Raw genomic sequence first — 23,736 nt, forward strand, 5'->3', positions numbered from 1 at the left:
ATCAGTGGAGAAATAACTCCTGAAAGAATGAAGAGATGGAGCCAAAGCAAAAACAACACCCAGTTGTGGATGTGACTGGTGATAGAAGTAAAGTCCGATGCTGTAAAGAGCAATATTGCATAGGGGCCTGGAATGTTATGTCCATGAATCAAGGCAAATTGGAAGTGGTCAAACATGAGAAGGCAAGAATGGACGTCAACATTCTAGGAATCAGCAAACTAAAATGGACTGGAATGGGTGAATTTAACTCAGATGACCATTATATCTTTGGCATTGCCTTTCTTTGGGATTGGAATGAAAACTGACCTTTTCCAGTCCTGTGGCCACTGCTGAGTTTTCCAAATTTGCTGGCATATTGAGTGCAGCACTTTCACAGCATCATCTTTCAGGATTTGAAACAGCTCAACTAGAATTCCATCACCTCCATTAGCTTTGTTCGTAGTGATGCTTTCTAAGGCCCACTTGACTTCACATTCCAGGACGTCTGGCTCTAGAGATGGGGAAACAGTGGAAACAGTGCCAGACTTCATTTTTTTGGGGCTCCAAAATCACTGCAGATGGTGATTGCAGCCATGAAATTAAAAGACGCCTACTCCTTGGAAGAAAAGTTATGACCAACCTAGATAGTATATTCAAAAGCAGAGACATTACTTTGCTGACTAAGGGTCTGTCTAGTCAAGGCTATGGTTTTTCCTGTGGTCATGTTTGGATGTGAGAGTTGGACTGTGAAGAAGGCTGAGTGCCAAAGAGTTGATGCTTTTGAACTGTGGTGTTGGAGAAGACTCTTGAGAGTCCCTTGGACTGCAAGGAGATCCAACCAGTCCATTCTGAAGGAGATCAACCCTGGGATTTCCTTGGAAGGAATGATGCTAAAGCTGAAACTCCAGTACTTTGGCCACCTCATGCAAAGAGTTGACTCATTGGGAAAGACTCTGATGCTGGGAGGGATTGAGGGCAGGAGGAGAAGGGGAGGACCGAGGATGAGATGGCTGGATGGCATCACTGACTCGATGGATGTGAGTCTGAGTGAACTCCGGGAGATGGTGATGGACAGGGAGGCCTGGCGTGCTGTGATTCATGGGGTCGCAAAGAGTCGGACATGACTGAGCGACTGAACTGAAGTGAACTGACCATTATATTTACTACTGCGGGCAAGAATCCCTTAGAAGAAATGGAGTAGCCATCATAGTCAACAAAAAGAGTCCAAAATGCAGTACTTGGATGCAATTTCAAAAATGACAGAATGATCTCTGTTCGTTTCCAAGGCAAACCATTCAGTATCACAGTAATCCAAGTCTATGCCCCAACCAGTAATGCTGAAGAAGCTGAAGTTGAACGGTTCTACGAAGACCTACAAAACCTTCTAGGACTAACATCCAAAAACATGTCCTTTTCATTATAGGGGACTGGAATGCAAAAGTAGGAAGTCAAGAGATACCTGGAGTAACAGGCAAATTTGGTCTTGGAGTACAAAACGAAGCAGGTCAAAAGCTAACAGAGTTTTGCCAAGAGAATGCACTGGTCATAGCAAACACCCTTTTCCAACAACACAAGAGAAAACTGTACACATGGACATCACCAGATGGTCAACACCGAAATCGAATTGATTATATTTTTGCAGCCAAAGATGGAGAAGCTCTATAGAGTCAGCAAAAACAAGACCAGGAGCTGACTGTAACTCAGATCATGAACTCCTTATTGCCAAATTCAGACCTAAATTGAAGAAAGTAGGGAAAGCCACTAGACCATTCATGTATGACCTAAATCAAATCCCTTACAATTATACAGAGGAAGTGAGAAGTAGATTTAAGGAATTAGATCTGATACACGGAGTGCCTGAAGAACCATGGACGAATGCTCATGACATTGTACAGGAGGCAGTGATCAAGACCATCCCCAAGAAAAAGAAATGCAAAAAAGCAAAATGGCTGTCTAGGAGGCCTTACAAACAGCTGAGAAAAGAAGAGGAGTGAAAGGCAAAGGAGAAAAGGAAAGATACACCCATTTGAATGCAGAGTTTCAAAGAATAGCAAGGAGAGATAAGAAAGCCTTCCTCAGTGATCAGTGCAAAGAAATAGAGGAAAACAATGGAATGGGAATGACTAGATATCTATTCAAGAAAATTAGAGATACCAAGGGAACATTTCATCCAAGATGGGCACAATAAAGGACAGAAATTGTATGGACCTAACAGAAACAGAAGATATTAAGAAAAGGTGGCAAGAATGCACATAAGCACTATATGAAACAGATCTTCATGACCCAGATAATCACGATGGTGTTATCACTCAACTAGAGCCAGACATCCTGGAATGTGAAGTCAAGTCACATTAGCCTTAGAAAGCATCACTACGAACAAAGCTAGTGGAAGTGATGGAATACCGGTTGAGCTATTTCAAATCCTGAAAGATGATGCTGTGAAAGTGCTGCACTCAATATACCAGCAAATTTGGAAAATTCAGCAGTGGCCACAGGACTGGAAAAGGTCTGTTTTCACTCCAATACCAAAAAAAGGCAATGCCAAACTACCACACAATTGCTATCATCTCACAGGCTAGCAAAGTAATGGTCAAAATTCTCCAAGCCAGACTTCGACAGTATATGAACTGTGAACTTCCAGATGTTCAAGTTGGAGTTAGAAAAGGCAGAGGAACCAGAGATCAAATTGCCAAAATATGTTGGAACATCGAAAAAGCACAATAGTTCCAGAAAAACATCTATTTCTTCTTTATCGACTATGCCAAAGCCTTTGACTGTGGATCACAATAAACTGCGGAAAATTCTTAAAGAGATGGGATACCAGACCACCTGACCTGCCTCCTCAGAAATCTGTATGCAGGTCAAGAAGCAACAGTTAGAACTGGATATGGAAAAACAGACTGGTTCCAAATAGGAAAAGGAGTACATCAAGGCCGTATATTGTCACCCTGCTTATTTAACTTACATGCAGAGTACATCCTGAGAACTGCTGGGCTGGAAGAAGCATAAGCTCGAATCAAGATTGCCAGGAGAAATATCAATAACCTCAGATACACAGATGACACCACCGTTATGGCCGAGAGGGAAAAGAACTAAAGAGCCTCTTGATGAAAGTGAAAGAGGAAACTGAAAAAGCTGGCTTAAAACTCAACATTTAGAAAACTAAGATCATGGCAATGGCCCCATTGCTTCCTGGCAAATAGATGGGGAAACAATGGAAACAGTGAGAGACTTTATTTTGGGGGGCTCCAAAAATCACTGCAGATGGTGACTGCAGTCTTGAAATTAAAAGATTCTTGCTCCTTGGAAGAAAAGCTATGACCAACCTAGGCAGACTATTAAAAAGCAGAGACATTACTTTGCCAACAAAGGTCTGTCTGGTCAAAGCAATGGTTTTTCCAGTAGTCATGTATGGATGTGAGAGTTGGACTATAAAGAAAGTTGAGCCCCTAAGAATTGATGCTTTTGAACTGTGATGTTGGAGAAGACGCTTGAGAGTCCCTTGGACTGCAAGGAGATCCAACCAGTCCATCCTAAAGGAAATCATTCCTGAGTATTCATTGGAAGGACTGATGCTGAAGCTGAAACTCCAATACTTTGGTCACCTGATGGGAGGGGCTGACTCATTTAAGAAGACCCTGATGCTGGGAAAGATTGAAGGCAGGAGGAGAAGGGGACAACAGAGGATGGTTGGATGGCATCACCAATGGGACATGAGTTTGAGTAAGCTCTAGGAGTTGGTGATAGACAGGAAAGCCTGGCGTGCTGCAGTCTATTCCCCCTACTCATTTGTTATCATGGTAAAGCATTCAAAACTCGACGAATGGTGTAATGTAGATAAATAAATGCAGATAGATTCCCTCAAACTCTTTCCCTTTTCACCAGACGTAACCCTTTGTTAACAGTACATATTTCTCCAGCTGTTTTTCTGTGCAGAGATTTTATCTACTTTAAACATACAAACTTTACTAGCATGTGAAATGAGTGCAATTGTGTGGCAGTTTGAACATTCTTTGGCATTGCCTTTCTTTGGGATTGAATGAAAACTGATCTTTTCCAGTCCTGTGGCCACTGCTGAATTTTCCAAATTTGCTGGCATATTGAGTGCAGCACTTTCACAGCATCATCTTTCAGGATTTGAAATAGCTCAACTGGAATTCCATCACCTCCACTAGCTTTTTTCCTAGTGATGCTTTCTAAGGCTAATGTGACTTGACTTCACATTCCAGGATGTCTGGCTCTAGGTGAGTGATCACAACATGGTGATTATCTGGGTCGTGAAGATCTTTTTTGTACAGTTCTTCTGTGTATTCTTGCCACCTGACCTGCCTCTTGAGAAACCTATATGCAGGTCAGGAAGCAACAGTTAGAACTGGACACGGAACAACAGACTGGTTCCAAATAGGAAAAGGAGTACGTCAAGGCTGTATATTGTCACCCTGCTTATTTAACTTCTATGCAGAGTACATCATGAGAAATGCTGGGCTGGAGGAAGCACAAGCTGGAATCAAGATTGCCGGGAGAAATATCAGTCACCTCAGATATGCAGATGACACCACCCTTATGGCAGAAGTGAAGAGGAACTATAAAGCCTCTTGATGAAAGTGAAAGAGGAGAGTGAAAAAGTTGGCTTAAAGCTCAACATTCAGAAAACAAAGATCATGGCATCCGGTCCCATCACTTCATGGGAAATAGATGGGGAAACAGTGGAAACAGTGGCTGACTTTTTATTTTTTGGGGCTCCAAAATCACTGCAGATGGTGATTGCAGCCATGAAATTAAAAGACGCTTACTCCTTGGAAGAAAAGTTATGACCAACCTAGATAGCATATTCAAAAGCAGAGACATTACTTTGCCGACTAAGGTCTGTCTAGTCAAGGCTACGGTTTTTCCAGTGGTCATGTATGGATGTGAGAGTTGGGCTGTAAAGAAAGCTGAGTGCCAAAGAATTAATGCTTTTGAACTGTGGTGTTGAAGAAGACGCTTGAGAGTCCCTTGGACTCCAAGGTGATCCAACAAGTCCATCCTAAAGGAGATCAGTCCTGGGTGTTCTTTGGAAGGAATGATGCTGAAGCTGAAACTCCAATACTTTGGCCATCTCACGCGAAGAGTTGACTCATTGGAAAAGACCCTGATGCTGGGAGGGCTTGGGGGCGGGAGGAGAAGGGGACGACAGAGGATGAGATGGCTGGATGGCATTGACAAAACTCAATGCACATGAGTTTGGGTAAACTCCGGGAGTTGGTGATGGACAGGGAGGCCTGCCGTGCTGCGATTCATGGGGTCGCAAACAGTAGGACACGACTGAGTGACTGAACTGAACTGAAACATACAAACGGGGGCCTTTCATCTTGCACGTTTTGCGGAATCTCTCAGGGCTTTTTAAACGCTCTGTTCTGGACTTGTTTCTATCTAAATCAGAACCTCATTTGCAGACACTATTTAAGATCCTCATCTCTCTGTCTGAATTTTTTTTTTCAGGTCGCGCTGGTGATTTAGGGAAAAAAAGTTCGCCTGTCAATGCATGGGGCATAAGAGATGAGGGTCGATCCCTGGGTTGGGAAGATCCCCAGAAGGAGGGCATGGCAACCTACTCCCCCTCTTTCCTGGAGAATTCCATGGACAGAGGAGCTTGGAGGGTTACAGTCATAGGGTCTCAAACAGTCGGATACGACTGAATGGACTTAACAGGGAACACACACTTAAGATCCTCGTCGCTCTCAGTGCGGACCACAACATCTCACACTTCACTTTCGCTTTGTGGGCAGCTGCCTTAAGTGGCGCACCTCACAGCGCCCTCCATTCTCTAGCGCGCGGGCGTCGCCGCAACACTCGCATCTCGCTGGTGGACTGGCCCAGACTCCTGCGCTGCGGTTTGAGCCCATAGCGGGCGCCCGAACCCGACGCGCAGAGATGACGACATCAGCTCGCGGCTGCGGTGACTGCGAGAGACGGGGAGGGTTTCCGGGGCTACCGGCCTGACCGCCGAGAGCTGCTGTCATGGCGGCCACGCTATGGGCCTTCTTTTCCGTCCTCCTGCTGCTACTATCAAGGGATGCCCAGAGCTCGGACGTGTCTGGGTCTACCTCTGACGGGTCAGGAGGGAGTGGGGTCGGCATTGGAGATCGCTTCAAGATTGAGGGGCGTGCGGTTGTCCCTGGAGTGAAACCCCAGGACTGGATCTCGGCGGCCCGAGTGCTGGTAGACGGAGAAGAGCACGTCGGCTTTCTGAAGTGAGCGTCCTGAGGGCAGCGCGAAAGCAGCTGGGATGGAAGCTGAAAGGGGATTCTCCCTGGGGGCGCTAGGTGTCAAAACCGGACGACGTCGCTGTCCGAGGGTGAAAGGGCGAGCACCGTTAGCGGTCTGTGCCGGGGGTACCTTGTCAGGCAGTCTGACGTTTTCCCCTTCCCGATCCTGCACCACAGAAATGAGGATGGCAGGTGCTCGTCCCAGGGCCAGAGCGGCGGAGTCAGTTATCTTCAACTCCCTTTTAGCCCTGGATGGGGACGACCACTTCTGGGCCCTGGGGATAGGTGGACCCCTTTATTTGTCTTTTGATGAATCTTTCCTTTGCATCTCATCTGGTTTCCCCGGAATTTGGCCTCTTTTTGCACTTCATTTCAGTCTTTTGGTAGCTTCATGTTGTGTAGAATGATGCTAAGCAAGTGGGAATTCTCAAAGCCCACAGGGCTTCTAGTGATGACACAGACTGGAGGCTAATGTTGCTACTTCTAAAATTAATGGGCCCTGAAGTCCCTAATCAAAGCACCTTTTTTGCCTGGAAGTGGGATTGTTGTTCTTTTTTACACTTGACGTTATCGAGGGATTTGCAACATCGCTGTTGTCATTTATGTAAGACTCTACAGTGTTTATGCACTTCTGTCTGGCAATGAGTAGAAATAGGATTTGAGCCTATATTTAAAAGACGTGGTGAATTTATTAGCACTGTAGTTCTGTGTCAGCTTGCTTTTCAGATGACTAGGTATAGTGTAATATGATATTTTAAATCTTTTCAATTGCTGCTTGGAAAGTGAAACTTTGAACTGAAACTATCTGGTAAAGGAAGTGTTCCTCTGATGGGTTTGTATACTGACAAGTGGTATCTGAAAACAAGACAATTTAATTCTAAATCTGTTTTGTAAACATTCAGAGTCTCCGGGTGCCTTTGAATGAGAATTTCAAACTCAGATTAATAAATAATGAAGAGAAGCTTACTATCATTTTTAAAGTGCTGTTTATCATTAAAAATCTGGCATTAGGCCATTCTTGAAGTTTCACCCTAATAAATGATCTTTTAATAATAAAACTCTCATTAAGCTGTAGAAAATTAGCCGTGATTAACCATTTGATCTCTCTTCTGCCATATACAGTTTTTAAAATAAGCATTATTTTTATTGAAAATAATTTGTGCTTTGTTTATTGAAGAAAATATAAACAGAATAGAGATAGCAAGCCTTAACATTTTATTGTATCTTTTTGGAATTATATGACATTTTTAATACTAATATACAATATACAGTGCTTTATGACTTGATTTTTTTTCATTTATTATTTTGTGAGCAGCTTCTGGTGCCCTTTCGTGTTCTTTCATTTATATGTAGAAAGGTTGAGGGGCTTATTAATATGAGGGGCTTATTGTGATAACCATTTTGAAAGAGGGATAGATAATTTGTCCTGTACCTGTTATACATAACTAGCATGCAATTTTGACTGTGTTTATGCTTGTTGGAGGTGACTTGAGACTTTACTAAATGAAGATTAGGGGAGTTTCAGCTGAAGACTGCACATGCCACTTCTTGCTCTCATCACTGTGTGTGTGAACTTAATTTATCTTGTCCTCTGTTTGGGGGCATTTAGATAGTTTTCAGCTTTTTGAAATTATGTGCTATGCTTTATGTAAGATTATATACTTAACTTTTTTGAACTGTTTATTATGGAAAACTTCAGACATATGCTAAAGTAGAATAACTTAGGAACACATCACAGTTTACTGTTTGATTTCATTTCTGCTATCTGCCCCTCTTTACTTTCTTTCTGGAATATTTTAATGTGATCTTAAACATAATATAATTTCACTTATAAAAACACTGTGATGTATCTCTGAAAGATAAGGGTTAAAAAAACCCCACAGTACCGTTATTTGTTTCACAAAATAAATAATAATAATGTAATTTAGTACCCAGTCCATTTTTATGTTTCCCCACTTACTTCAGAAATACTTTATTGTGCTTGTTCTTTCACATCAAGAATCCAGCAAGGTCTGTGTATTGCAGAATACATTTTAAATACCAGGTTTTAAGTTTTCATTGTAAAATGTGTATGTTATCTTTTAAAGTAAACTGTTTACCCTAGGATGAAAAATATATTTGCTTTTAGTTTATGCCATTAGTTCTGCTATTATTTGTGTTGCACAGGAATTAATTGAATTCTCTTTTTTTCTGGACCTAGAAAAAAGTTTTGAAATTCATTCAGTTAGGGTCCCGTCAAGAAACTGAAAAATTAGAGTAATTCAAGGAAAGTTTAATGAAAGGATTAACCAGGGTAGTCATGGTGTAAGGAAACAATCAGATTAAGCAGTACTCCAAAGTTCACAACTTCAAGGCTATTGTCACCTCTAAGCCTGAATGGAGGCTAGGAAATAAAGGTTACTGGAATCTAGAAAAGAGGAAAGAACGGCCTAGAGAGGAGCTGGGTCCCTTGCCAAAGCCAGTTAGGGGACCTTGCATGGAAAGAGCTGGGAGGAGAGTATACTAAGCTCGTTTTCTTCCCTTTCCTGCTGTTGGGAGAGGAGAAGGGTGGAAAATGATCTAAGGGAAAATAGAAGACATCCAGTCCAGAATAAGTTAACTTGATGTTTATATTTTAACTCTGTTTCAGTTTAGTGTGTACTTTGAAATAGTATGGAACTCTTACTTTTTAGTAAACATGGTTGATGTGACAGAATCATTGCTTTAACTGAAAGAGCCTAATGATTTAAGGAACATTATTTTAACATTATTATGAGACTGGCAACTCTTTGATAAAGTCAGTCCTTTTAGAATCTTTGTTCTCCTGAATCATAAACTTTTTTCCCATCAGAATGGCAGTTTCTAACTAGCTAAACAAATTAATTTTGGTCTGTGAACCTGAAATGACTAGTTCTGGATGGGGTAGTTTTCTTAGTCTAGAAGGTTTAGAAGAAATCAGTAAGGCAAAAGTGGATGGTTTTAACTCCCATTAGTTAGTTAAGTCGCTCAGTCGTGTCCGACTCTTTGCGACCCCGTGGACTGTAGCCCACCAGGCTCTTCCTTCCATGGGATTCTCCAGGCAAGAATACTGGAGTGTGTTGCTATTTCCCTCTCCAGGGGATCTTCTGACCCAGGGATCGAACCCAGGTCTCCCATATTAGAGGCAGACGCTTTAACCTCTGAGCCACCAGGGAAGCTTTAACTCCCATAAACATTTTAAACTTATACATAGCCCAAAAGAAGTAACCAAAATAGATGGGAACTATTTTTAACAAGTGAAACAAGCAGTATTTAATTACATTTTTTTTTTGTAACAAAGAAAAAAGAAAATACAAATTAAAACTAGGGAAAAAAGCCATTTTTAATTAAGAAATTGTTGGAGGGGTTTGGCAGAATTGGAACCCCAATATTGTAGGAATAACATATTCATTCTCTTGAATGAAGACATGACTTTAGAGTTGGACCTGTACCCCTGTCACCTCTCATCTCTATCCTGCAGAAGGAATAGAAGTGCTTTCTGTGTCAGGGCGCTCTGTAGAACGGTCTGGGGCATTTTCATACCCATGCAGTGTAATTATGGAAGCTGAAATGTGGAACAACTCTCACCAGTTTGGGTTTGTTTTGTTTTGCTAAATACTGTGTCATTTTGGGGGGTATTGGTTTGGGAGTTAACTGATGATTTAAAGCAAAGGAATAAACTGTTGATCATAAATGACTAAATAATGATACTTTCATTTTTCCAGGACAGATGGGAGTTTTGTGGTTCATGATATACCTTCTGGATCTTATGTAGTGGAAGTTATTTCTCCAGCTTACAGGTTTGATCCTGTCCGAGTGGATATCACTTCAAAAGGCAAAATGAGGTAAGGACAGCTGATTTTATTTTTACCAAAGGCTAGGCTCCTGAATACCTCATTATATATTCCTATCAGAGTTTATAGTTAAGGTTGAAAGGTTTCTTGTTTAAACTGCAGGTATTCCTTAAAACATTTAAAGCATCCTTATATTGCCCACTCCAGTACTCTTGTCTGGAAAATCCCATAGACTGAGGAGCCTGGTAGGCTACAGTCAATGGGATCACAGAGTCGGACACGACTGAGCGACTGACTTCACTTTCACTTTATATTGTTCTAATTTGAGCATTGATAATATTGTACAGTTGAACTGTCTCCTGCTCTGGCTTAATATTTATTTTAAAACTCCTGATATGATTATATAGAGAAGAGGTAAGATTACTTACTATAGGAGCGAAAGCACTGTGAAAGTTTTAACTGAAATGCAGTTATTAAAGTTGGAAATAATTTAACTTTTCTAAGTTGAAAATACTTATCATTTGTTTTTCATTGGGATATTTTGATAATTTCATGGAGTTTATTTCAAAATGAGGATCATAATGAGAAAAAGTAAAGTATTAGAGGCTGGAGGACAGGAAAAAGTTTTAGAATTTCCAAGTAGATGAACGGGCTTCCCTGGTGGCTCAGATGGTAAAGCATCTGTCTGCAATGCGGGAGACCTGGGTTCGATCCCTGGGTCAGGAAGACCCCCTGGAGAAGGAAATGGCAATCCACTCCAGCACTCTTGCCTGGAAAATCCCATGGACGGAGGAGCCTGATAGGCTACAGTCCATGGGGTCACAAAGAGTCGGACATGACTGAATGACTTCGCTTTCACAAGTAGATGAACACATGCTTTGAAGTCGAGTGAAAACTTTGGACTAATTCAGGCTCTAATTCTGGAATACCACAGACCCCAGATTCAGCCTTCTGCTGCTAGAAGCCCAGTTGATTGTTATTAGTCTCGGGCTAATAGCGCTGTCTTTGGTGTAATCTGACCAGGAGGTATAGGAAGCCGTTTTCTTGCTTGCTTGTTTGCTTTATTGAGCTGTAATTGACAAGTACCAAACAATTTAAAATGGTAATATCTCTTCTCTGTTTGGGCTATCACAAAATTACTTCGTGTTGCTGTAATAAATCTTTCCAGGTAGCTCAGTGGTAAAGAATCTGCCCGCTGGTGCAGGAGACTCAGGAGTCTCGGCTTCAATCCCCGGGTTGGAAAGATTCCCTGGAGAGGAAATGACGACTCACTCCAGTATTCTTACCCTGGAAAATCCTATGGACAGAGGAGCCTAACGGGTTGCAGTCCACAGGGTTGCAAAGAGTCAGACACAACTGAGCAACTAAGCATGCATGCAGTAATTAAGAAGAGGTCACACAAAGGCAAAAATAATTTGGGGGTTAGGGGAACGGTATTTTATTACCGACCTTTTCTTCACATGCCTAGCATATTGAGGTTGATTTGTGGAGACCTCAGATTGAGTTGATGTAAGAGAGGTGTTTGGTTTGTACCATAATATTTATATCTGAATTAACGTTTACTCCTAAAATGCTTTCCTTCTTCCTTTACTTTTTTTTGATTATTGAACATTTTAAAAGTATAATATGTAAATATGCTGTAATTAAAATAGTCAGTCATATGTTGAGTTTTATATCATACATCCTTTATATCAGCTGTATATTAGTTCATTGATGTCAGCTCCCAATAATGGATAGGGAGAGTTTTCTTTTTCCTCTGTTAGCATGTGTAGTGAGCACAGTTATTCTAATTTAAATTCTTAGTGTTATTATGAAACCAGTAATGCTATGCTATTAGTATGCTATGCTATGAAACGTGATGCTATGAAAAATAACTATTTAGAAACAAGTTACTTTCTCATATACTTTTGAAGTTAAATTGTTGTCTTAGAATATTCTACTTTGTCCAGATTCTAATATTACTTGCTATTGGCTACTCAGAGCAAGGGTAAAACTTGAGTAATATCCTGCAAATATGTTTATAAATATTTTGGGGGTAATAAATGGATTGTTTCAAAGTAACTGAATCTCATTAGCTATTGACTTTCTCATGTCCTTTTAGAGGCATAAAATTTTAAAAATATATATTTATATATAAAACGAGTATGTTAATATCTAAACTGTAAAGAACATATTATGACTTTTTATATATTTTAGGATTGTAAGTGTGGACATGGAAGGGGGCTTGTAGATTTACCATATGCACTAAATATATAAGTGTGAGAGTCTTTTAAAAATACTGGGAACTCCCTGGGGTTCAGTAGTGGGGACTTTGCACTGTCATTGCAGTGAGCCTGGGTTCAACCCCTTGTTGGAGAATTAAACTACAAGCCGAGTGGCCAGACGAGACAAACAAAAAGCTGAATACTGAAGGGCATGAGAGTTGTTAAAACGGGACATTTGTTGATTAAAAACTGTAATTTATTTTTATGTATCCTTTTTGCTTTGAATTTTGAATAAAGCTGTTGGTCAGTTGCTGAGTCATGTCTGACTCTTTGCAGCCCCGTGGAATGTGGCGCGGCACGTTTCCCTGTCCTTCACTATCTCCTGGAGTTTGCTTAGATTGATGTCCATTGAGTTAATGATGCCATCCGACTGTCTCATCCTCTGTTGCTCCCAACTCTTGCCTTCAGTTTTTCCCAGCATCAGGGTCTTTCCTAATGAGTCAGCTTTTCACATCAGATGGCCTAAGTATTGCAGCTTCAGCACCAGTCCTTGCAATGAATATTCAGGGTTGATTTCCTTTAGGATTGACTGATTTGATCTCCTTGCTGTCCAAGGAGTCTTCTCCAGCACCACAGTTCGAAAGCATCAGTTCTTAGGAGTTCAGCCTTCCTTATGGTCCAGGTCTCACATCCATTTATGACTACTGCAAAAACCATAGCTTTGACTATATAGACCTTTGTCGGCAAAATGATGTCTCTGCTTTTTAATTTGCTGTGTAGATTTGTAATAGCTTTTTTCCAAGGAGCAAGCATCTTTTCATTTTGCGGCTATAGTCACCATCCTCAGTGATTCTGGAGCCCAAGAAAATAAAATCTGCCACTGTTTCCATTTTTTCTCCATCTGTTTGCCATTAAGTGATGAGACCGGATGCCATGATCTTAGTTTTTTGAATGTTGAGTTTTAAGCCAGCTTTTTCACTCTCCTCTTTCACTCTTATCAAGAGGCTCCATTAGAGTGGTATCATCTGCATATCTGAGGTTGTTGATATTTCTCCAGGCAATCTTGATTCCTGCTTGTGCTTCATCCAGCCCATCATTTTGCATGATATTCTCTGCATATAAATTCAATAAGTAGGGTGACATGCAGCCTTGATGTGTTCTTTTCCCAATTTGGAACCAGTCCCTTGTTCCATGTCCGGTTCTAACTGTTGCTCCTTGACCTGCATACAGTTTTCTCAGGAGGCAGGTCAGGTGATGTGGTATTCCCATCTGTTTGAGAAGTTTCCACAGTTTGTTCTGATCCACACAGGCTTTTGTGTAGTCAGTGATGCAGAAAAAGATGTTTTTCTGGAACTCTCTTGCTTTCTCTATGATCGAATGGTTGTTGGCAGTTTGATCTCTGGTTCCTCTGCCTTTTCTAAATCCAGCTTGTACACCTGGAAGTTCTCAGTTCAGGTGCTATTGAAGCCTAGCTTGAAGGTTTTGAGCCTTACTAGCGTGTGAAATCGGAGAAGGCAATGGCAACCCACTCCAGTGTTCTTGCCTGGAGAATCCCAGGGACGGGGGAGCCTGGTAGGCTGCAGTCCATGGGGTCGCTAAGAGTCAGACACAACTGAGCGACTTCACTTTCACTTTTCACTTTCATGCATTGGAGAAGGAAATGGCAACCCACTCCAGTGTTCTTGCCTGGAGAATCCCAGGGATGGGGGAGCCCGATGGGCTGCCGCCGTCTATGGGGTCACACAGAGCCGGATATGACTGACGTGACTTAGCAGCAGCAGCAGCGTGTGAAATCGGAGAAGGCAATGGCAACCCACTCCAGTGTTCTTGCCTGGAGAATCCCAGGGACGGGGGAGCCTGGTGGGCTGCCATCTATGGGGTCACACAGAGTCGGACACTACTGAAGCAACTTAGCAGCAGCAGCAGCAGCAGCGTGTGAAATGAGTGCAGTTGTATGGTAGTTTGAACATTATTTGGCATTGCCTTTCTTTGGGATTGGAATGAAAACTGACCTTTTCCAGTCCTGTGACCACCACTGAGTTTTCCAAATTTGCTGGCATATTGAGTGCAGCACTTTCACAGCATCATCTTTTAGGATTTGAAATAGCTCAACTGGGATTCTATCACCTCCACTAGCTTAGTTTGTAGCGATGCTTCCTAAGGCCCACTTGACTTTGCACTGCAGGATGTCTGGCTCTAGGTGCGTGACCACACCGTCATGGTCCATCATGGTTATCTGGGTCATGTAAGACCTTTTTTTGTATAGTTCTGTGTATTCTTGCCACCTCTTCTTAATATCTTCTGCTTCTGTTAGGTCCTTGCCATTTCTGTCCTTTATTGTGCCCATCTTTGCATGAAATGTTCCCTTAGGTATCTCCAGTTTTCTTGGAGAGTCTTTCCCATTGTATTGTTTTTCTCTATTTCCTTGCGTTGTTCTCTTAAGAAGACTTTCTTATCTCGCCTTGCTATTCTCTGAAACTCTGCATTCAGTTGGGTGTATCTTTTCCTCTTTTGAATAAAGTAGTCTTACTTGTTAGACATATTTTCCTAAAATACAAAGCTTTATTCGCCTTTTCACCTTGGATAAAGAGTACTACCTGCTTTAACTTTTAAGGACTGGTTGCAACAGTGGGATTCATATTCGCAGATGTATTCCTGATGACTGGATACTTGAAGCATAGCTTAAAAAAAAAGGCCCTTATCAGTTTAATAATTGGGGGGTGGGCGACAGAATAGAGAACAAAGAAGGACTTATATAAGATACTGATATTCTTGACCAGTGTTTTGTAAGTGTGTATGATTAATTAGTTTCAGATAAATGGAACTTCCATTTCTGACATTTTGGCCAAATGAAAAATTTTAGAAATGCTGGATAAAACATGATAAAAATTTCATTTTAAATGTATAACTCCCCCAAAAGTAAGGGAACTCCCCAGAGAATAAACTGCTTTCCCACCTGGGGGATTTGTTATACTCTCATCGAAATGCTTAGATTTTATTATCAGTGTGTGGATGGAAGGCAGGCTTTGGGCATGCTAGGAGTCAGTCAGACTAGAGACTTGGTTCCTGCCTCGACCCTTGGCCTGAAATCCAAGAGATCAGATTCCCAACCTGGCCCTGGCTATTGGAGGAAAAAAATCTATCCTGAAAATTGATAGTCATACCCTCATTGAAATTTGGGGTATGCACTTATTACTTCCTGCATGATCCAAAAAATTCCAGTCTGAAAAATTAATAAGATGGTCCCTGGTCATAATCCTGGACTCCTGGCACAGACAAGTGCATAACCTCTCTTGAGGCAGATACTCTCTGTCCACACCCACACATAAGTAAAGTCTACTTAACTTATAAAAAATCCCCAAGAAAACAATGTCCATGGAGTTAGAAGATGAATCAGACCTCTGATAACCCTAATTTTGTTTACTTGTTTGTTTATTTTTGGCTGTGCTGGCTTTTCTCTAGTTGCAGCAAACGGGCTACTCTCCAGCTGTGGTGTGAGGGCTTCTCAGTGCAGTGGATTCTCCTGTCGTGGAGCACCAGCTCTAGGGCTCAAGGGCTTCCTCAGCTGCGCCTCCTGGGCTCTAGAGCACAAGTTCAGTGGTTGTGGCACTCGGGCCTAGTCGCTGTATGGCACGTGGGATCTTCCCAGATCAGGGACGGTACTCATGTCTCCTGTATTGGCAGGTGGAGTCTTCACACTGAGCCACCAGGGAAGCCCTGAGAACTCTAGACAGTGTAACTATCGGATATAGACAATACAAAATGGCTTAAAGCAGATTTAAAATGCTTTAAACAAAAACGCTTATTGCCATAATAGCAAAATAGACCATAGATAAAACCAAATAGACCATATGAAACAAAAAACAACTTTTGCAGTCAGTGTATGCTTTGGAATATAAAACTCAATGGATGTGCTGAGCAACTGACCAGAAGTTTGATAAGTTGGAGGACAGATCAGAAAAATTAGCCAGAAATCAATACAGATGAAGGAAAGGACTCTGAATGTGAGAGTTTAACAAGATGTGGAGTAAAGAATGAAAAAGGGCTACCCTGATGGCTTGATGGTAAAGAATCCGCCTGCCAGTGCAGGAGACATGGGTTTGATCCCTCATCCAAGAACATCCCACATGCCATGGAGTGACTAAGCTCTTGCGCCACAGTTACTGAACCTGTGCTCTAGAGCCCAGGAGCCGCAGTTAATGAAGCCCTCCAGCCCTGGAGCCAGTGCTCCGCAACGAGAGAAGCCACTGTAATGAGAAGCCTGCTCAGCAGAGAAGACCCCGCACAGGCTCCCCGCCCCCTCCTCCCCTGCCATAGAAGAATGAAATGGTCTAACACTTGTCTAATAGAAGCTCCAGAAGGAAACGATAAGAGGAAATGGGGGAAGCAATTTTTAAAAAGTACACTGAAATATGTGTGGACATGGGTGATTAAAATTCATAGCATGTCGGGTAAAAATGTAATGTTACCACCTATGGTACTGTTGCAGGACTTTCTTGAATCATGTTTTTCCTGCAAAATACCCTTGGCAATTAGGTATACCCCAGAAGGCACTGGCGCCCCACTCCAGTACTCTTGCCTGGAAAATCCCATGGACGGAGGAGCCTGGTAGGCTGCAGTCCATGGGGTTGCTAAGAGTCGGACACGGCTGAGCAACTTCACTTTCCCTTTTCACTTTCATGCGTTGGAGAAGGAAATGGCAACCCACTCCAGTGTTCTTGCCTGGAGAATCCCAGGGACGGGGGAGCCTGGTGGGCTGCCATCTATGGGGTCGTACAGAGTCAGACACGACTGAAGTGACTTAGCAGCAGTAGCAGCAGCAGCATAATGCATATCTCAGACAATCAAAAAATTCTAACATTTTTATATATTTATAGCAAAATAAGTTTATTATTAAATAAAATCAAAGAGCTTTAGAGCTGGAAGAATTCCAGAAGAACTTCTGGTATAACCAGAAACATTAAGAACTTAAAACTTGTAAGCCTAGGTATTAACAGATCTATAACTAGAAACTAGGTCTCTTGATTCCAAATCTAGTGTCTTCTCTACATTTTGCTAAGTATTTTAGACATATAGATGAGGCTGCTTTGATCAGATTTTCAAGATCAAAAATTCAAATGCCAAAGCATTCTGGAAAAAGCTAAAGGTAATTAAGGCATTGCTAATATATTATAAGCAGTTCTTTTAACTAGTAATGCTTGTAATAGGATTACTGATGCTTTTTTCATGTTGCTTTATCAGAGCGAGATACGTGAATTACATCAAAACATCAGAAGTGGTCAGACTGCCCTATCCTCTCCAAATGAAATCTTCAGGCCCACCTTCTTACTTTATTAAAAGAGAATCTTGGGGCTGGACAGACTTTCTGATGAACCCAATGGTATGTATCAGGCTATAATAAAGCACCTTTACTAATCTCTAATTTGCTTATAGTCAATTGAAAAACTAACCCTGTGATAGGAAAGCTGGGATCAAATTGTTGGATGAAAGGATTATTGTGACTAGTTTATGAATTTCAAGAAAATAATAGCTTTGGGAATACATAATGAAAAAAATAGTATCAAGAATGGCATGGTAGGTTTGACATAGAAATGTGCAGCAAAAATTAGATAAATAGTTATGTTTAAAATTCACATTGAATGAGTATGTGGTAAGTCTCCATGGGGTTGCAGAGTGTCAGATCCGACTGAGCAACTAAACACACACACAGTCATGTGATAAGTCACACGTGTAATAAGTCATGTGATAAGTCACATGTGTGGTAAGTCACACATGGAGTTAGCTCTCCTTCCTACTACCTGCGTATTAGACCATTGATGAATGTGCCATCACTTAATAAATTGCCCTCTTGATGGGACACATACTTTTTTTTTCTCTCTCTTTCTTTTGAATATGGAATGAACAGAAAAATTATTCTGTGGTATTCTAAGTACTTGGTATTTTCATGAAATGATATTATGGTATCCACTAATATAAAATTCTAATAGCAAAATTCTTCAGAAAAAAGTTAACTTTTTTTTCTTTTGCTGTTTTTTGAAACTTGAATTATTACCTGAGAATTATGTAAGTGTTAATCATATTTCTTGATGGTAGCTATTTAGATCACAAGTAGGGATGTTTCAGGCCGTACATCCTTTGAGAGGAATAAATCAGTACCTGGAATCTGCAGTTAGGCCTGAAGAAGCAGGAGGGTAGAGTGGATGGACGAAATCAATAGTGAGACTCCAAAGCTAATTGAGAAATATATTTCATGTTCTCATTTCTGAAATTTCCATGGGGACGTATGCAGTGCGAGAAGATCCTAGGTCATTTTTAAAAACTTGTCTGCTATAGTAGTTGCCTAGTAGTATATTGTACGGTAGAAAGGGATTATTTTGTTTTCTCCAAAAGCCACAAGTCGTCTGGAAAAAGCTCAGCTGGTCATCACAATCACCAATCTCAGTGGCAGACTGCAGTTTGAAGAAAATGAACAAATAGTTCTGTTTGCAAACTGTTTGTGTTAAATAAAACTCTGAACTCTGCAGAATGATAGGTAGCACAGATATGAAGCGAGGTGTCTGTATAAAGTCCACACAAACTTATAGATAAAGCTCTTATATTACGACAGTGGACCTTGCTGTCAGCAGGGCTCATTCAATAGAATTGAAGTGGTGACTGCTAGTTTTATTCTATTTACAGTATTTAATTCCATCATTGGTTGTTAAGTCCAGATTTTGTACCTCAGTTAAGTGGGAAAAACATTTTCTGAATTTTTTTTCTTTCACAGGTTATGATGATGGTTCTTCCATTATTGATATTTGTGCTTCTGCCTAAAGTGGTCAACACAAGTGATCCTGACATGAGGCGGGTAAGATGATTGAACCATGTTCTGATGCCTGGTCATCCATTGTGGCTGAATGGCTTGCATTTGTCCAGCTAATTCCCAAGCCAAATTCATCTACAGGTTGTGTTGATATAGTATTATATGTTTCTGGTATTTAATTGTTTCCATTGAACCAGATAAATTCAGTTGGATCTCTCTGATAAAAGCCTGGATCTCTTCATATAGTTAAGACATTCTGTTTAGTATTTGCTTCTTTGTGCCTCAATTGTTAAATAGTTGAAATGCATAATGATTCTGGTATACCTAATCTAGATATTTCACTAAATGGTAGCTTCTTATAATCTACCTTTATTTTATAAAGTTCTTCAGAGTATATACCTTTAGCTTATATGTTCAGATACACAAAAGAAATTTGGATAAACCACAGGAGAAAAATAGAATAGTGGTTTTCAAACTCTACCACAAGATCATACTGTTTGGTGAGGAGGCTAGGAGTTACCAAGGAAGATGCTTCAAATTTAGTGCCACCGTCTCGTCTCTTTTAAATATTGGCTTCTGTATAAAATCTTCAGAATTGAAAACAAAAATTATCTATTCTTCACCCCAAACCATCAACATACATCTCCTGAATTCCAAGTTTTTCTGTTGTATTTAATATACTGGTGTATTTACACCTATTGATTACTGAATAAATATTTATTATCAATTTTTAGGCTCTGGATACAGGGGATACAAAGATGGGTTATATGTCATCTCTGTTGTCAACAAGCTCAGTTAAATAAAGGAAATAGAATGGATTTATAAAGCACTCTTCTTTCCAGCAGAGGATTGTGCATGTGTTTTAAATAGAAAAAAATAAGCTATCCATAAATAAAAATGTCTGCTGAGGTACTAGCTGATTAAGTTCTGTAAAGGCATATATCCCATGCTGGAATGGCAAAAGAAAACTTCATGAAAGAAGAACGCTTTATGATGTTTCAAAATGTTTTATTGCTAAGTTTTGGCATCTTTGCCTCAGTGTTGGTCGGAAAGTGTACCTCCTGTATCCTTGTATCTGTTAAGGCAGTTAACTCTCTGTGGTATCAACAGAAGGAAGCATTAGAAGTCACACTGGGTTAAAAATTCATTTCTTGCAAAATGCTTTTCACATAGTATGCAGTATAAAAAGTTGTTCATTCAGGAGCTTCAGAATTGAACAGATTCAAAAATAGAGTTGGTATATTTTTGCAGAGATTCAAAACCTGTTACCATATACATTTAATTCTTGATTACTGGGGATATTAATATATCTCATATATATTTGTAATGTTTCTTTTCCTGGCCTTATTTAAAGCATTTTCTCCTTGAAAACTCATCTATAAATTCTACCTTTGGGGAGAAAGCGCTAGCTAATAATTGAATTAAAAACTCAATTTTAAATGATAGATAATGGGGTATTTCTTTTTTTTTTTTTTTCATGTCTGAACCAATACAATTATGAGTTCACTTTTGTAATGTCACATGAAATTCAAATGAAGCAGACATTAATATTGCCAAAGTGGAACAGTACTTTAGAGATTGTTGGCCCAGTAACCGGTAGGATAGAAACCTCAGAATAAAAGTACTATTTCCTTAGGTCCTGCCAGTGATGGTAACATTTTAACATTTGTGTTGCTTGCTTTAGATGCTGTAACTGAGGTCACTCAAGTCATACAGTGTTCATAGATTTACTAAGGCCCTTAGGAATCAAGTCTTGGAAATACTATAGTTATCTTCAAACTTTTCTGATAGCTTGATACATAGTTAAAGATTTCTAGTTAAGTGCATCTAGAAGAAGCATGAGTTTAAAAATACTTGTTAAAACAAAGTATTTTAACCAGAAAACAAAATAAGGTGGCAGGAATATAATCACATTATGTCCATTATCAGAGAAAATCCCCTTTACAAAAACATAAATGGAATCAAACCCCAGGCAACACTTTTGAGCATCTACTGAGGATCAGAATGCTGAGTGATCCAAGGGGAGCATGAAGCATGGTTTCGAAATGCTGTTGGGTGTGACATTACGTCATTGCTCAGAACCAGTACCTCTTTCATTTCTCTCCTCCTTCCTTAATGGAAGTGTTAGTTGCTGATGACCTGAAGGATCCCTGTGCCTTTCATAGCGATGTGCTTTGTCTTCCCACAGGAGATGGAGCAGTCAATGAATATGCTGAATTCCAACCACGAACTGCCTGATGTTTCTGAGTTCATGACAAGACTCTTCTCTTCAAAGTCATCTGGCAAATCTAGCAGTGGCAGCAGTAAAACAGGCAAAAGTGGGGCTGGCAAAAGGAGGTAGTCGGGCAGGCCAGAGACGGCATTTGCACAATCACAGTAACACTGGGTGGCATCCATGTCCTGAGGGAAAAGCGTGTGAAGCAACTACTGTAAACCTGAGTCATCCTTAGAGTCGGTCTCTTACAACTGTTATGCGTGATAGCTCTTTAGCACATGTTTTGTATTTGGTACACAAGGACACCCAGCTTTCATCCTTTGTCTGTTTGAGGTCAATATTGATGTCACTGAATTAATTACAGTGTCCTATAGAAAATGACATTAATAAATTATATGAAGTATGATACATTATGTATATTAAAATAAGTCTTAATCCAGAGATAAAGTTATCTTGCCATTTTTTTTTTCACTTTAATGTTTCCTTTATTCCTTACAATTTTCTTCTGTCTCTCATTATCTGAGGCTTGAACTTAACCTTTCCTGTTTAAAAAGGGTGCTTGGTATTTTCAGAACAGCATGCACCATGGGTTTCTGTGTAACTAGACCGTTTAAAATTCTTAGTCCTGCCCTGTAGTTTTAACATTCCCTGATATTTGAAGTAGAACCACATGTTCCTGATGTAGTTTTAACTTTCATTATTACAAGCTGGTTTCAGAGTGTGGATGTATGAATTAGAGTGGATGTTATCAATCTAAATTCTGGTTACCATCTGTGGTTTCACTTTACAATTATTGAACATCAGCTCTATACTGTGATTCAAGGTAAGATAGAGAGATGGATAATACCCAGTGCCTGTCTTCAATAGAGCTTATTATGTATGGAGTGCAACACAAATAATAACAGAGAGTGAGTGGTCAGGGGAAAGAAGCGCAGGAGTAGGAGAGCCTTACAGAGTCTGAGGATGGAAAATCAACCTCACAGCTCCATGTTGTCATGTTGGTAGTACAGCAGAGGTCCTTACAAATCCTCTCATCTTCCCCATTATTGATTCTCAGAGGTATTGGAATATAAATTACTACTTTGCAGTTAGGAGTATCTCAAAACCTTTTTATTTTGATAAGTTATGGCAACTTTTCTTTTGGATTGTTTTAATTTAAAGAACTCTGATGTCACAGTATTGCTTCTAGTAGGGCTCCTATCTTCTCCTGTTAAAGAACCCCCCTGTTGCTTTCTTAGGATTATTAAGTTTTTTAAAAAAGGATTGGTTCTAAGCTCTTATTTTCCTTCTTATAATAGGTACCATTGTTCATTAAAAAATTTTTTTTTAATTTATTCATTTATTTATTTTGACTGTGCTGGGTCTTTGTTGGCCATTGTTCATTTTGAAATGAGGTATTTGAGTTTTCTTTAAAAAAAATAAGTTAAAAGTAATTAAAAAAAAAAAAATCTCCTGGCTGTCCGGGGGTTAGGACTCTCTACTTCCACTGCAGGGGGCAGAGGTTCGGTCCCTGGTTGGGGCTCTAAATCCTGCATGCCATGTGACTTGGCCAAAAAAAAAAAGTTCTGATTCAGGACATTTAAAAAACTGTATCTCTGATTATATTACATACACTGACGTTACCATACTAGTTAAGCTGTGAATGAATAAGGTGAATAAACTGGTTAATGGTAGAACTAGGTCTTTTAAAATAATTATTTATTGAAATAGCTAAAATATCAGAGGATGAGTTGAATTAAAGTTGCAGTTCAAAAGAGCCAGAATATAGTAAGAGTCATAGTTGTTTGGCCAGAAATTATGTTCAAAAGTTTGAAAATTTGGATTGTCAGAATTTGCACATGGAATACATGATAAGCTAGAAATTAGAAAGTACTTCCATGCTAATTAAAAAAGTATATGTGATTATTTTATATAGATTTTAACACAATCTGAACATAATATAGATATATATATACCCCTTATCATATTACAGAATGTTATTGCATCAGTTGTATATGAAAATTTTATCTTTGCACAGACCCTTCATCAAATACTTAGTGTGCTTACAGGTGGAGAAATGATGGTATATTAGACAATATGGAGTTGAGTGCAAAGAGCCCCTGTTGAGTTGCTCACTTGCTTTGTGACTTTGGGCAAGTCAGATTCCCACTTTGAACCATCTCTTGTCCTGTTCATTGTTGTGTTTCCAACATTGAGCATGCAGACACATAATAAATGTTTGTTGAATGAATAAATGGGCCTCAAGTTTCCTCATCTGTAAAACTGAGAGATTTGGATTAGACCTGTAAATTCCTTTTCAGACCCAAAATTCCAATATAATTTAAACCCAGTTCTTATTATTTCTTATCCTTAAGAACTGTATGATTTGTGCCAACTTTTTCTCTTTTTACTTCCTTGGGTTCTTTTTGCTATTCCCCACATGGAGACTTATGTTTCTCTTTTTAAAAAGTATTTCTTAGATTCAGTTTACATTTATCTCCTTTTAAATATAACCTTT

General features: G+C 39.9%; 1 protein-coding gene across 1 annotated transcript; it reads left to right on the forward strand.

Annotated features, from left to right (window-relative positions):
* Nucleotides 1-5,739: 5,739 nt before the first annotated feature.
* Nucleotides 5,740-21,680, forward strand: EMC7 (ER membrane protein complex subunit 7). The gene is made up of 5 exons (XM_069595968.1): nt 5,740-6,212; nt 9,950-10,069; nt 17,464-17,602; nt 18,989-19,069; nt 21,213-21,680. Exons 1-5 carry the CDS (start codon nt 5,980-5,982, stop codon nt 21,363-21,365), a joined length of 726 nt encoding a protein of 241 aa, XP_069452069.1. The 5' UTR covers nt 5,740-5,979; the 3' UTR covers nt 21,366-21,680.
* Nucleotides 21,681-23,736: the final 2,056 nt, after the last annotated feature.

Source organism: Ovis canadensis, chromosome 7 (genome assembly GCF_042477335.2).
Source record: "Ovis canadensis isolate MfBH-ARS-UI-01 breed Bighorn chromosome 7, ARS-UI_OviCan_v2, whole genome shotgun sequence".
NCBI classification, from domain to species: Eukaryota; Metazoa; Chordata; class Mammalia; order Artiodactyla; family Bovidae; genus Ovis; species Ovis canadensis.